Source organism: Schistocerca americana, chromosome X (assembly GCF_021461395.2).
Source record: "Schistocerca americana isolate TAMUIC-IGC-003095 chromosome X, iqSchAmer2.1, whole genome shotgun sequence".
In the NCBI taxonomy this organism is placed as follows: domain Eukaryota; kingdom Metazoa; phylum Arthropoda; class Insecta; order Orthoptera; family Acrididae; genus Schistocerca; species Schistocerca americana.
In genome coordinates, this window is record NC_060130.1 from 228,863,458 (window position 1) to 228,878,827 (window position 15,370).

General features: G+C 39.7%; 1 protein-coding gene across 1 annotated transcript in view; it reads right to left on the reverse strand.

The window, feature by feature from the left end:
* LOC124555305 (ATP-binding cassette sub-family G member 5) overlaps positions 1 to 15,021 on the reverse strand; it is a 136,940-nt gene extending 121,919 nt beyond the window's left edge. Inside the window, exon 1 of the mRNA XM_047129180.1 lies at positions 14,859 to 15,021. Coding sequence (XP_046985136.1) covers positions 14,859 to 14,909 — 51 coding nt within the window. The 5' untranslated portion in view covers positions 14,910 to 15,021. The remainder of the gene's footprint in view (positions 1 to 14,858) is intronic.
* Positions 15,022 to 15,370: the final 349 nt, after the last annotated feature.

A 15,370-nucleotide genomic window follows, 5' to 3' on the forward strand; every position in this document is an offset into this window, starting at 1 on the left:
GAAGCATCAGCTTGCTTGTGCAGTCAGTCAGTTAGTGGAGTTCAAAACTGAAAAACATTTGTTGGTGAGCACCGGCGACACGGAGGCTGGCTGGGCTAGGGTATCATGTGGCGACACAATTGAAGAGGATCTTTGAGGTGGCAAAGGGGAAGATCATTTGCCTTTGGTGGACTTCATTGAACCTTTCCAGTTAGATGAAAACTCGGGTGTTGTTTGGCTGGAGGGATGGAGGAAGTCTTCACGGGAGTACTTTCTCTGTCCTTTCCAGCCTACCGGTTGTGTAGCTGGTGGCTTCGCCCCTTGAGGCAATAGTTTGATGGCTTGTTGCACAACAGGGGGATGGCAATGCTACCTTGACACTGGGCGATTTCACAACCTCAGAGCTGAATTGGAGGTCACATGTCTGTGTGGCCATGTCCTTCATGGAGTGAGGGGTAACAAGAACAGAACTGCAGGTGCCAGATGAGAGAACACAGAATTTGTGACTAGGCAGTAACTTGTGAGCTACTGGGTAAGGCAATTTTTCCTTTACCGAATCTCTTGGAGAGCCCATTCATCAAGATACACCGGAAAATCCTGAGAGGAGGCAGTATTGCCGCCATTGCAGTTGATACAGTGGGGAGAAGGAGGTGGACAATCACCCTCAGTGCATCCCTACCACAGGTTACACATTTGGCTGGGTGTCGACAAGACGTCCTAGTGTGGTGTAAATGATGACACTGGTATCAGCACATCGGGTTTGGAATGTACAGCCAGATTGTGATAATTTCATAGCCTACTTAGCCCTTGGATGGCAGCATCACTCTATCAAAGGTGAGGAAAAAGAGTGTGAGTGGGCACTAAGGAGGAATCTACCTTTTTCATTACATAATTGATGGCAATGACACCCTGATCAGAGAGGTAAGATCGGATTTCGACCTTGGTTGACTGCCGAGCAGCGTGGTGTAAATTACACTACGGGAAGAACTCTAAGTTCGATGGACCTTGACACGAACAGGGTAGCCATGGAGAAGTGAGGCAGTAAGCAGTAGTTGTGCTTGAGAATCAGAAGCAGTCTCCAGAAGAAAAGTGCAATTCTGTTAATGAGAGCAGGATTTCACAGGAACAGCAGTTGCATCAACACCTTTCTGAATAATAAACAGATTTACCATGACAAAGGACTGACTGTCTTCAGTATGTGTGACCATGAGGAACCGTGGTTCATCAGGAAGGGCCTTCGAATCATTAGACTCATTATGTTTATGTTTTGTAGATGTTGATTGGGAAGATGATTGACTCATTGCAAGAAAATCACCCGCGATTGCCAGTGTCTCCGATGGCGCACTCCTTCCAACTGGGGGCTCCCTTCACAAGGGGGTGCACCTACCTTAGGTGATTGTCCACACCTCAGGTCACACCTCCCGAACATCTACATCTACATCCATACTCCGCAAGCCACCTGACGGTGTGTGGCGGATGGTACCTTGAGTACCTCTATTGGTTCTCCCTTCTATTCCAGTCTCGTATTGTTTGTGGAAAGCAGGATTGTCGGTATGCCTCTGTGTGGGCTCTAATCTCTCTGATTTTATCCTCATGGTCTCTTCGCGAGATATACGTAGGAGGGAGCAATATATTGCTTGACTCCTTGGTGAACATATGTTCTTGAAACTTCAACGAAGTACTGAGCTACTGAGCGTCTCTCCTGCAGAGTCTTCCACTGGAGTTTATCTATCATCTCCGTAACGCTTTTGCGATTACTAAATGATCCTGTAACGAAGCGCGCTGCTCTCCGTTGGATCTTCTCTATCTCTTCTATCAACCCTATCTGGTATGGATCCCACACTGCTGAGCAGTATTCAAGCAGTGGGCGAACAAGCGTACTGTATCCTACTTCCTTTGTTTTCGGATTGCATTTCCTTAGGATTCTTCCAATGAATCTACGTCTGGCATCTGCTTTACTGACAATCAACTTTATATAATCATTCCATTTTAAATCACTCCTAATGCCTACTCCCAGATAATTTATGGAATTAACTGCTTACAGTGGCTGACCTGCTATATTGTAGCTAAATGATAAGGGATCTTTCTTTCTATGTATTCGCAGAACATTACACTTGTCTACATTGAGATTCAATTGCCATGCCCTGCACCATGCGTCAATTCGCTGCAGATCCTCCTGCATTTTAGTACAATTTTCCATTGTTACAACCTCTCGATATACCACAGCATCATCCGCAAAAAGCCTCAGTGAACTTCCGATGTCATCCACAAGGTCATTTATGTATATTGTGAATAGCAACGGTCCTACGACACTCCCCTGCAGCACACCTGAAATCACTCTTACTTCGAAAGACTTCTCTCCATTGAGAATGACATGCTGCGTTCTGTTAGCTAGGAACTCTTCAATCCAATCACACAATTGGTCTGATAGTCCATATGCTCTTACTTTGTTCATTAAACGACTGTGGGGAACTCTATCGAACGCCTTGCGGAAGTCAAGAAACACGGCATCTACTTGGGAACCCGTGTCTATGGCCCTCTGAGTCTCGTGGAAGTATAGCGCGAGCTGGGTTTCACACGATCGTCTTTTTCGAAACCCATGCTGATTCCTACAGAGTAGATTTCTAGTCTCCAGAAAAGTCATTATACTCTAACATAATATGTGTTCCAAAATTCTACAACTGATCGACGTTAGAGATATAGGTCTATAGTTCTGCACATCTGTTCGACGTCCCTTCTTGAAAACGGGGATGACCTGTGCCCTTTTCCAATCCTTTTGAATGCTACACTCTTCTAGAGACCCACGGTACACTGTTGCAAGAAGGGGGGCAAGTTCCTTCGCGTACTCTGTGTAAAATCGAACTGGTATCCCATCAGGTCCAGCGGCCTTTCCTCTTTTGAGCGATTTTAATTGTTTCTCTATCCCTCTGTCGTCTATTTCGATATCTACCATTTTGTCATCTACCATATGACAGAGGGACCAATTGGCAATTTCGGAAGGTTGAAGCTCAGGCAATCACCCCTCCCTGGGCCTGGTCTGTACCAGGGGGTATGTGCGGACTCCACCTGTCGACCCGGGGCTGGGAATTACATGTTACCCAGTCACCTGTTACGCGTCAGACACGTGGGCCAGCCTTCAGAAGTGCACAGGGGAGAAGAAGAGAAAGAGGAACGAGAAGCGAAAGGAAATGAAGAAAGGAAAAAGGAGCGAAAAACAAAGGTGAGACTGTTCTTACATCAGTGACAGAGAGTGCAGAACATTCCCAATAACATCCTAGACATGTTTCCAAGGGAGGGGAAAAAGAATAGCAACAGGAGAGACATGCAACACGGAAGGGAAAAAACGCTGCAAAGGCTGGGGCCCCGTAGTAGCCAAGCACGAACCTGCCAAAGAGTGGTGAGCCGTCTGCGGGAACTACTGATGGGATTTACCTGAGCTTCATGTTGCATATTTAGCATTTCTCTTCCCAAAACTGAAGTCTGCTCTCAAAGGAACCATGTTCAAGTCCATGGATGCAGTGAAGGTAAAGCAGTGAGCCTCCTCAACAGCATAATAGAGAAATACTTGCAGCACTGCTTCTAATTTGCATCGAGCAGTGCAGGAATCAGGGAAGAGACTACATAGAAGGGGACAACATTTCAGTTGTGTAAGTGTAAGTATTTTCAATAAAAAGTTAGAGCATTAGTCTGGTTTCTTTATTGTCACACCTCATACTGTATGGCCAGCATCTACTTAACTTGACAGCCTCAACTCTTCAGCAACAGTTATGGATCACTTGCAAAAAATTTTGGAAAACTACACTCTTCTGTCACCAATATTTCACTTACTCTTAAAGATATCTACTCCTCCCCATCTTTGGTTCTACCAGTCTCCTCCTTCACCATACCATTTACTGTCTTCATTTTATTACCTGGTGCGAGTGTCTTTCTCTTCTACTGTCTGTGTTACTGTCTTCAATAAAATTGTAGAAGATGTCAGCAGTTAAGCTTACTTGCAATTATTAAAAACTGTATCAATTCCTTCCTTGTAGATATGTATAACAGTACCATATTTTTACCTATTTGAATAGCCAAGTTGTGACAGTGACATGTTTAATGTTTACTGTAATGATGACCTTATAAGAAGAGCAACAAGAACCCACCACATTTTTCTTAGACCATCTGCTGGCAGTCCAGTAGTCTAGAGAGATGATCATCAATGTTGGGACCATTAGAATTTACACTAGACACTGCAGTTCTGTACAATGGTAGACCAACTGTCATTTAAATTTTACTAGGCTGGTGCATAAGCTTGTAGCATTGTTCCACAAGTTTAATAAACACAACAGTTACACATAACAGACACTTTAGTCATCATTAATATATTCTCCTTCACTACTGACAACCATCTACCAATGCTAGGGTAACTTTTCAATTCCACAACTGTAGAAATCACATGGTTTTGAGACAAAGAACTCATCAAGCTATGTTTGGAGCACATTTTCATTCATAAAGAAGCTGCTTGAATGATGTTCAATAGAGAGCAGAAAAGGGTGAAAATCTGAAGGCACAAGATCAGGTGAATGAGGTGGTTATGGAATGACTTCCCAAACCAACTCTTGTATAGTGTATTTTGTTAGTCCAGCAGAATGAAGGAAGGCTTTATCATGAAGTAGCATCACTTCACACAGTCTTTCTGGTCATCATTCTTGGACTGCATCTGCAAAACATCTCAGTTGTTGACAATAAATGTCAGCAGTAATGGTTACACCTCGGAAAAGCAACTCATAGTACACACCACACCATCGCCGTTCCACCAGATTCATAATATTGTCTTTTGTAGGTGTCTTTGTATGGGGAGTTGCTGCTTTGTTTGGGCTCAACCATTCCTTTCTTTTCCTTATATTAGGATAAAGACACAATTTCTTGTCATCAATACTGATACAGGATACAAATGGTCGGTATTGTTCACAAGCCAATTGATTACGAGCAAGCAGAGATGCACATATGGCCACCTACCAATTTTTGTGATTTCAGCTTAGAGCATACAGTACCCATACACCAAATTTTGAATTTCATAGCATTTGTCTGTTCTTGAGTACATGATGTGGATCATTGTGGATTGTGGATTAATGTGTTTAAACGATTTTCACCAAACCCTGAAGGTCTTCCTGAATGGGAAGAGGCACACTAATGTCAAAACAATCCTCCTTAAAATGAGAAAAACCATTTTCTTGCTGTGTTCTGTCCAATCACATTATATGAATATGTCAGAGGTGTTCTGATTTTTCCACTTGGCACTCCATTTTCTACTGTCCACAGCTCTACTCACTACCTTCAAATGACAAAATGACAATACGTAAACTCAAACAGCAATAGTGAACTACAAATAAAAAATGACAACAGATAAATAAACTCATTACAACTGGAATACTACCATGCAAAAGAAAAACTCTACGAACTTATGCACCAACCTAATACATTATAGGAATGAGCCATTTAGATCATATCATACAGCCCTTCATGAACATTTTGCAAAAACCTTAGGTATGCTTAACAGCAACTTCCCTATATATGTACAAGTGCATGTTTTTACTTGTCAGAGCAACCTCAGACATTTCCAAACATGTGCTGACTATCATGACTACAACACCGACAACTGGAGGGTTTCTCTCGTGCAATGAATGAAAAAAACCCATACCTAAAGATATGTGAGCCACATTGAAATTACACTGGACTCGCATTTGGGAGGACGACGGTTCAATCCCATCTCCGGCCATCCTGATTTAGGTTTTTCGTGATTTCCCTAAATCGCTTCAGGCAAATGCCGGGATGGTTCCTTTGAAAGGGCACGGCCGATTTCCTTCCCCATCCTTCCCTCACCCGAGCTTGTGCTCCGTCTCTAATGACCTCATTGTCGACGGGACGTTAAGCACTAATCTCCTCTTCCTCCACATTGAAATTACATTTTATGAGGCATTACCAACTTACAAAAAGAGGGTAAAAGAGATGACAATGTTTACCACAAAGTTAAAACATCTGCTTGACAAATGGTTGTACACTTTAATTACACACGTTATCTCAAACTGGTACTAACTCCCCGTGTATCCTGCACAGTATACTTATATACAGGCAGCAGGTGTACTGCTTTTAATGTCTGTTTTATGTGGAAAATGTTTCTGATGTTGCATATCCATTTTGTGTATCCAGCAATTTGGTTAATGGGCCTAATGAAGAAAGGTAAATCAAGTTTTATGAATGATGTGTTGAGTGGAGATAACATGTAAATAATGCACCTGTAATCACCCACCCCCAAACTGAATCACACTCAAATATTTTTGCAATGTGCCCAATGAGTGTCATACCACTATGTTAAATGGCTGCAAGACAAATAAATCACCATATTGATTCACCTATCCTCTCTGTGAACAATTCCTACAACTGTTAATTTTTTGTGTTAAATTTGACGACTTTGTGCTGCTCCAGAATGTTTATGCTCATTGCCAATCTTAGTTGCATAACATTATTTGTGTGCACAACTCATTAAATATAATTTCTTTTATAAGCCGTAAGCTGGCTGCCTTGGGAGGAGGAGGCATGCTTGTTCTAGCTGTCAATGCAGTATGAGCCAGTTGTAAGCTTTTGCTCCCAACATCATCTGTATAGGGACCGAGTTAAAGAGGGCAATTAGTACTACAACTGTGTTGCAATCACCTTCTGGATACTTACTTAACTAAACTGTAGACTGGTCATGCATATAAGCCATCACTTTACAATTGCTCCATTTTGTTCAAAAATCCTCTTTTATCCTTAGAACTTAATAGAAATCTGACTTTAGGAGACTTTCACTCTCAGCATTATATATTAACCTTGTATCGTCTCTGATTCTACCTCAGCTTTGTGCTATTTTGCCAATTTTCTAAGAATTTTGAACTGCTTTGTTCATGTTATTTCTACTACTTCTGCCACATGACAAAATTATTCACTGAATAATAATGAACTTATTATGTATTAAAAATCAGTTTTTCTCTCAGTTGTGTGGCTCTGCAGAAATCATTTCTGGTTATCGTGTTTGTTTTGTTATTGGATGTTTGTTTCTCAGTTTGCTTTGATGCTGCCATAAATATAATCACGAGTACTAATTGAAGTGTCACAGGTGTCAACTTACATATTTCTAAAGCATTCAATGGTAAAGTGTACTAAAGATTTGACTCAAAGCATCCCTTAAAAAAAAAAAAAAAAAAAAAAAAAAACACCAACACACACCATGCAACACAAGGTGTAAAACTCATACCACCTCAGTCTATTCATGATGTAAGACTGGTATCTAAAGCAATGGAAGACAGAATAGATGTACCACAATTTAACATGTTAGCTACTCTTCAGTTCGTAACTTATATAAGAGACAGACAGACATCTGGCACAGCAGCCAAGATCACATTATCTGTGTAAGACACTAATGTCCCAGTGAGGGACAACTGTTGACCAGGTCATTCAGTTCCATACATTCATGGTTTAATACGAATAGGTTGACACCTAATGTGAATAAAACAAATCAGTACTTTATATTTCAAAACCAAGATATTAATACAGTGTGTGTGTGGGGGGGGGGGTTAAAGTGTTACATATAGTACGATCTACAAAACTGTTAGAAATTAGAGTTGACTGAGAAACTGGAAAGACCATGTAGTGAAACTTGGTCAGAGATTCAATTCAGCACATTTGTTTCTTAGAATTCTTTCACAAGTATTCTGTTGGAAAACTAACACTTATTTAAGTGGAAAATGTGTGCTGATGATCAGCAATCACGGTAAGTAGTGAAATGTGTTTCAGTGGTATGAGTACCACCAACCCCCATCCCTCTCCAAGGAAGTACCAAAACAATGCGAGTATGTTAAAGCCCGGTAGTGACCGCGTGTTAATTGGAGGTACTAACGATGTTTATAGGAATAAGAGCAAATGTGCAAAGACTGTTCTTAGAGAACCTTTGCAAAAAACAAGTGAATTTTATTTCCTCATTGTCAGTGTACCTCATAGACATGATGATATGGAAAATTCGTGTGTTAATCTTGGAATAAAGTCCAAGAAGAAAATGCTTTACAAGATACACAGTGATTCTGCCAATGCAACATTTAAAAGCGATGAAAACGATAATTCTGAAGGTCCAGAAATCATCTAGGGAAATCACAGCAAGACAGCTGCAAAATTCTCCGTCAACAGTAACTGGTAAGGTTCATCAACAGCAGAGGCCCCTGCACGGGCAGTGAAGGAACCTATACTGTCAGAAGAAGACCCTGAACCAGCAGCTGAAGACCCTACACCAGTAACAGTGGATGGGAACTGTCTGATGGCAGCACTAGACCCAGCCTCACTCTTAGCAGCTGTGATGAGCATTACAATGCATCTAAAGGCTGATCTACAAGGTGCAGAAAACCTGTAGTACTCCAGGATCCTCAAAACAGGATCAGCTATGACATAGCAAAGTATAAGTACAACTGTTCCCAGTCTCAATGCTAAAGGTTTATGTATTTTAAGCTATAATATACAGAGTTTGAGCAATAAATCTTTTGAACTTGAAGTTGCACTTGATGATTCCACTACTGACTGTGTTTTATGGCACATTGGTGCAGGGATTTTGAATTAGGGACCTTTAACATTAATCATTATAATGTGGCTAGTCAGTTCCGTTGGCACGGTGCTAAAAGTGGAGCGGTTTGCATTTTTATTAAATCTCATGCTGAATATAAAATAAACTGAGAGGCAGAAGCATAGAGTATTGAAAAACATTTTGAAGCTGCTGCTACTGCTTGATTGCATGAGTAGCTGGGTGAAGAAGTAATTACAGCAGTACATAGATCACCTAGTGCGGACATAGGTGCTTTCATTAATAAATCAGTCTTTTACTATGTCTATGGGGCCCTTGAATGAATCTGCACCTAACAAACTAGTTATTAATATAGCGCAGAGCTGCAACATGTTTCCTTTAATAAATAGCCCCACAACAACAAAAAATTCAACAGAAAATGTTATAGACAACATATATTTGCTACTTCACATTCCCTAGTTGAAATCAATCTTGCACTGTATGCTGGTGTACAATACTTAAGTTTATCCTAATTAATTAAATTCAAGCTTAGTGTTTGGGAAGCCTTTATTAAGTAAAAAGAGGGTGACAATTAGTGAACAATATGAAATAAAATTGTCATAACTTCTGAACGGTTTTGTTAAGACATTCAGACTGCACGGATGACCACGGGGCATTATGGGAACTACTATGGTTTGGTTTAGCAATGAAGCCCACTTTCATTTGGATGGCAATAAGAAAAACTGATGCATTTGGGGAACTGAGAATCCGCAATTCATGAGCGTGAAGTCTCTTCACCCTTAATGGGTGACTGTGTGGTGAGCAATGTCCAGCCATAGAATAATCAGTGTGAGATTTCTTGATGGCATGGTGACTACCAAACAGTATGTGAAGATTTTGGAAGATGATTTCATCTCCATTATCCAAAGTGACCCTGATTTTGACAAGATGTGGTTTATGCAAGATGGAGCACCACCCTATCCAAATAGGAGAGTGTTTGATGACCTGGAGGAGCACTTCGGGGATCGCATTCTGGCTCTGGGGTACTCGGACCACTGGGGTGGGCCTCGATTGGCCACCATATTCTCTGAATCTGAACACATGTGACTCGTTTTTGTGAGGCTATAGTAAAGACAAGGTGTACAGCAATAACCCCAAAAGCAATGATGAGCTGAAAACAGCCATTCAGAAGGTCACCAACAGCATTGACTTTCCGACACTTCAGTGGGCCATGTAGAATTTCAGTTATTCGTCTGTACCACATCATCACCAATGATGCCAGGTATATCGAACATCTCCTAACCTAAACCCAAATACCTGTAATGATGTTTACATGTTGAATAAAATGTGTAAACACCATAGTTTGTAAGTAATTTACTTTTTTCCCGTATAGTTCAATAATTGTCACCCTTTATTTTCAAATATGGACACCATACAGAGAGAAATTAATACTGATTTGTGGATATCTGATGACAATGCCCACTGTCTTAGACTTCCTGGTATAACTGTGAAAGAAAGACACGTATGTCTTTTTACAGAAGGAATTTCTCTGCAGAAAACTGTGCTAGTTTTATAAATAGCCTGAATACTGAATCCTGGTTTGAAATGCTTTCACATTCAGGTATTAACAATGCTTAGAAAGCTCTCTTCAGTATTTGTGACTAATTTTGAAACTGGCTTTCTGAAGAAACTGATCAGCGTCCATTCATGTGGAACTATTACATCTAGTACCTGGATTTGACAGCCATTAAATTTTCCTGTAGGACTTGACAAAGGCTTAGTTTTCAAACGAAAAGATCCACAGATCCCGCATCTATAGGATATGTAAAGACTTTTCAAAAATATATCAACATGGTAACTGGTGAGGCAAAAATACTTAGAAATGATAACAATAATAAGACCGTAGGGCAGTAAATCTAAATCTGTAGGGGAAGTAGTAAAACATGATAGGGTGAAGAGACATGAAAAGTAGGAAATCAAACTTGCAAATGCTGATAACATTGATATTGGCAAAGAAGACCAGCCAAATTACATAAAAAGTTACTTTATAAAGACTTCGCAAACACTAAGCTTGAATTTCATTAATTAGGATAAACTTAAGTATTGTACACCAGCATACAGTGCAAGATTAGTTTCAACTAGGGAATGTGAAGTAGCAAAGGTGATTAAAAGCAACAAATGCAAAATGTCTCAGATGTACATGAGGTACTGGTGTCACTTATGCTTCGCAAATTGCAAAGCATTTGGCTCACATAGCTGTTTATCATTAACTGAGGGAATTTCCCTCACAGATTAAAAATTTCGGAAGTGAAGCCTTTGGTCAAGAGAGGTAACAGGGATACAGTTGAAATTATTGGTTGGTTGGTTGGTTGGGTGATTCAAGGAACCAAACTACTAGGTCATCAGTTCCTTTTTCCTTGAACATACAGGTCTATGTGACAGTACATCACAGAAGGCCTACCACACAAAACCCAAGGGAAGACCTTTGGGTTTCAAGGTCTACCAAAGGTAAATGAAGGCGAGATAAGAGACAAAACAGAAGAAATGGAAACGTACAAAGAAAGGCAGTCAAGATGTCCCATTTACGGGAAAATTATTGACCCACATCACCCCTCTCAATGTTCTTTGAAGTATTTGAGAGATTAATGAAACAATGAGTCACCAAGTACTTAAGGAACCACAACCTACTGCACAGCAATCAGCGTGGCCCTCCAGCAACTAGAAATACAGAAACGGCAATAATGGATTACACAGATGAAATAATCAGAAAACAACAATAGTGTTGTAGGAGCTAATTTCAGTCTTTCTAAAGCTTTTGATGCATTTCCTTATGAAATTCTTTTAGATAAACAGAGAGCAATGAGGATAAAAGCGATAGGAATCGTGGTTACAATCCTATTTGCAAAATAGGTAACAGATTGTGGAACTCACACCAGCACATCCTAGTCGCAAAATCAGATTAGTACTTGATGTAAAGGAAGTCAAAACAGGTGTACCACAGAGTAGTGCATTAGGTAACCTTCTGTTTTTTGTTTATATAAAAGACACACAGTCCTCAGAAACAACGTCTATGATCATTTTGCATGACATTAGCGTAATAGTGAGCAACAATAAGGAATCTCTGTCTACAACAACCAATCAAGTCCATAGATTAATGGTTCAGTGCCAACAGGCTGACCATTAATTTGAAGGAAACAAATTACATTCAATTTAGAAAAAGGAATCAAAACAAAAATCTCTACCTGGTACCTGGCAGAAAGTAGAAATAGTCTGATGAACGAAACTTATAGGAATGTACATTGATCACACCCAGTGGGAAAGATCATGTAATGTAACTCTGCTCGTGTAATGTAACTCTCCCAGAGACTCAGTTCAGCATGTTTAGGGATCAATGGAAACGTCCGATTCCACCCGTCTGCTTTGACCTGTGACGTAAGGGTGTGTGTGTGTGTGTGTGTGTGTGTGTGTGTGTGTGTGTGTGTGTGTGTGTGTGTGTGTGTGTAAGAGAGAGAGAGACCTAGTTTGCAGTGCCGGAATTGGCAAGCTATTTTTCTTTTTAAGTCTATTCTTCTAGAGTTGTGATATTTTGTGTATTTATAGTGTATTGAATGTGTCCTAATTTATGTACAGATGTTTGATTCTTTGATTTTTGAGGTGTTGTGGTTTTGGTTTTATTTTTCATAATTGTAGTGTTGATTTTTTGGCATCAATAGCTGTGGTTGACCAATATCGGTAAAGGGAAATGACCAATTGCCATTTTCATAGTTTCAGTTTGTAGGTATTGGTGTTTCGGTATCGTCAGCTGTGGTTGACCTACACAGGTCAAGAAAAAGTGTCTGATTTCTGTAGATATATTAATTATTTTTATACGAAATGTTGCAATTTTTTTTGTTTGTCATTTTGTGTGTTTTGGGATTGAGGTGTTGTGTTTTTCTACTGTCATATTTAGCTCGTACCCTTAAAAAACCCAATTTCCCATGGTTATCCCATTAGTTCAAGTGATATTTTTCGAGGGAGATGGTATTGTCTTATTTATATGTATTTTCATGTTTGTAGCTGTGTCTACGTAGTGACATAATAGGCACCATATTGGAGACACTTAGAATAGCCATTGCTGCTATGCTGATGACGTCGTGGGTCAAACCAGACAGGTGAAATTGGACACTTCCGTAATCCCATGTTTTGCTCACAGAATCATTTCAAAAGATTGCTCCTCAGAAGGAGCTATTCGAACCTTGTCACATAGCTCTACAAGAGCTCATTGCAGTTCACTTTTTGCAAAGTTGTGTGATTACTTTACCCACCATACATATACACAAATGTGTGTTGCTGGCAAGTGCTAAACTTTAAGACCTGCAAATCAACAGCGATTACCATAATTTTGCAAGTATAGCACTCACAATACCAGGTCTCTCCATGAAGAACAACTCATACTAAAAGACATGTGGACCACTTTGGTGTCATTCTTTAAAATGCACTGTACACTTATGGAAAGGATTTTGAAAAGAAATTAGATTATAGAGCAAAATCAAAGAGTACTATTAATCTCAAATAAAATGACAGCACCACTTGCATTTTTCTTTTTTATTTTAATAATCGAGGCCAAGGCATTTATCAGTCAGTATATGTTAGGGGCCCTCAGAACACACGAGTCTTTCAGTGTTCTCTCAGTACATCTGATATATCATCAGCTTTCTCTTTTGCCTCTGCCCCGCATTTGCATTGGCTCAACATGGTTACTTTTGGATTCGGAACAGTTAATTTACAAGGTAGCTAGATGCCCCTCCTGGCACCACTCCATTACATCTTAGGAGGGAATATGCATGCCCCAAATGTCTCCACACATGAAAGTGAGTGAAAGTTTTCTAAATATTTGTGAATTGTGTAACTGAGGTGGGTGGTGGCTAAGGCAATGTTGATGCACTGGACTCTGATTTGGTAGGAGCAGGATTCATACCCATCCAGCCATCCTTACTTTGGTTTTCCTGAGTCGCTAAGGTGAATGCTGGGAGGGTTCCTTTGGTAAGGCCATGGCTGACTTCCTGCTCTATCCTATACTACCTCGTATGTGTTTACATACATACATTTCATTTCTGTAATGTATCTGAAATATCCTATACTGTTTTGCCAAATGATCAAAGGACAAATAAACAAACACACAGATCTAAACAGGCAGGTCTACAAATAAATGGTGACTATCATTATGATAATATATTCAGCTGTGGAGTTCTCAATTTAGAGCACGAAAGAACACTTTTATTGAAATACATTTGAGCAAAATTGGTGTCACACTTTATAATGCACTGCCATCAAACATAAAGGGGTAGCAAAAGGAAAGGCATTTTAGAGTAGGGCTAAAAATATTTAGGCTTGAAAAGTGTTTTTAAATTTTAACGGAACATGTTAGCCAACTAATTTTTCTGCTGTTGGTTTCCAGTTTTCTCTGTGCTGGATACAGCTGCAAATATTATTTGAGTCTTCCTGTATAAGAGCAGTTAACTATTATGAATGAAGCAGTGTTTATATTTGAACACATGGAATACAAATACAAACACAATTTGCGTGTTGATTGGTTTTTTGATAGGCCAGTCATTAAAAACATAGGTGAAGTTGAAGGTAACCATTGGCAGAATGTATTGACCTACTGTACCTTTTCACTGGAATTACAAATGCACGTATAATAGTTAACAGTTGATTTAATTCTTAAAACGTAAGTGACTGGTGGGTATGATATCTACAGTGTGTTGTGTGTTTTGTAAATGAATGTTTTGTGTGGATTAGGGAGTAGATTTCGGTAGTGAATAAAATTTTCATTTAACTCCCAGGGCGCTAATTTATCACTAGTCAACGATTTAAAACATTACATCGGCACTTCGCAGTACGTGAGCTCTCCATCTTTTAAATTAAATTTTTAACAATTTAAGTAGTTGTAGGGAGGGCTGTGAGGAAAGTGGGTACAGAAAGACACACAGCCTCTGGCAGTCCACTTTTTTGTCTTCATTGACAATTAACAACATCTGCTCATCAAGATAATACCGTTTCCAAATAGTTTTGTTCCAAAGAAGTACAAAACACAGATTCTGATGACTTTTTTGCTAGACGAAGAAATCTGAGAAAACGTTTTGGAAGTTGTCATTTACTTTTAATTAAGCCGATGTCCCAATAATACGTTACAGCTATGTGGGTTTGTTATTCAAAAACATGTAAGAGTAAATGTTGCAATACAAACGGCGTGTCCTCGAGAAAACTGTGAAGCATGTAGCAGGAATACTTGCTCTGACAAGATTCATCCGTATTGTTGATGGCCAATACTTACATGACCTGTGTGAAACACATTGCATAGTTCCAGGCAGTGTTCACCATTCATCTTCAATAAAAAAAGGTAGATAAGCACGAGACGTGCCTGTCACCATAACATTACTCTGACAACTACAAACAACAACTGCCATATACTACATCACTAGCACTCCAGACGATCCACTCCGTACGTCGTTCAATATGCCTACTTCCCAGGCGCAAGTTAATACCACCTGCTACCAACCACAAGCTAACTAGTGATGTACTGGGTGATTTCAATGCATGGTTACAGCAGAAACTTTTTCCACATTGGAAAAGCAGCACGAAACCTATAACGCTGTTTGTCTTTTCCGTGTATGAACAATGAAATTAAGTTTTGATCAAAATGTCTCATTAAGTTAACGACCATAATCACATTTGTATCGCAGAATTAGAATAAACCGCTCTCTCAAAACCGTATGTTACATAGAACCCCAGTTAACTGTTAATTGTCATTAAGTTCCAACTGCGTAATAGTGCAAAAATATAATG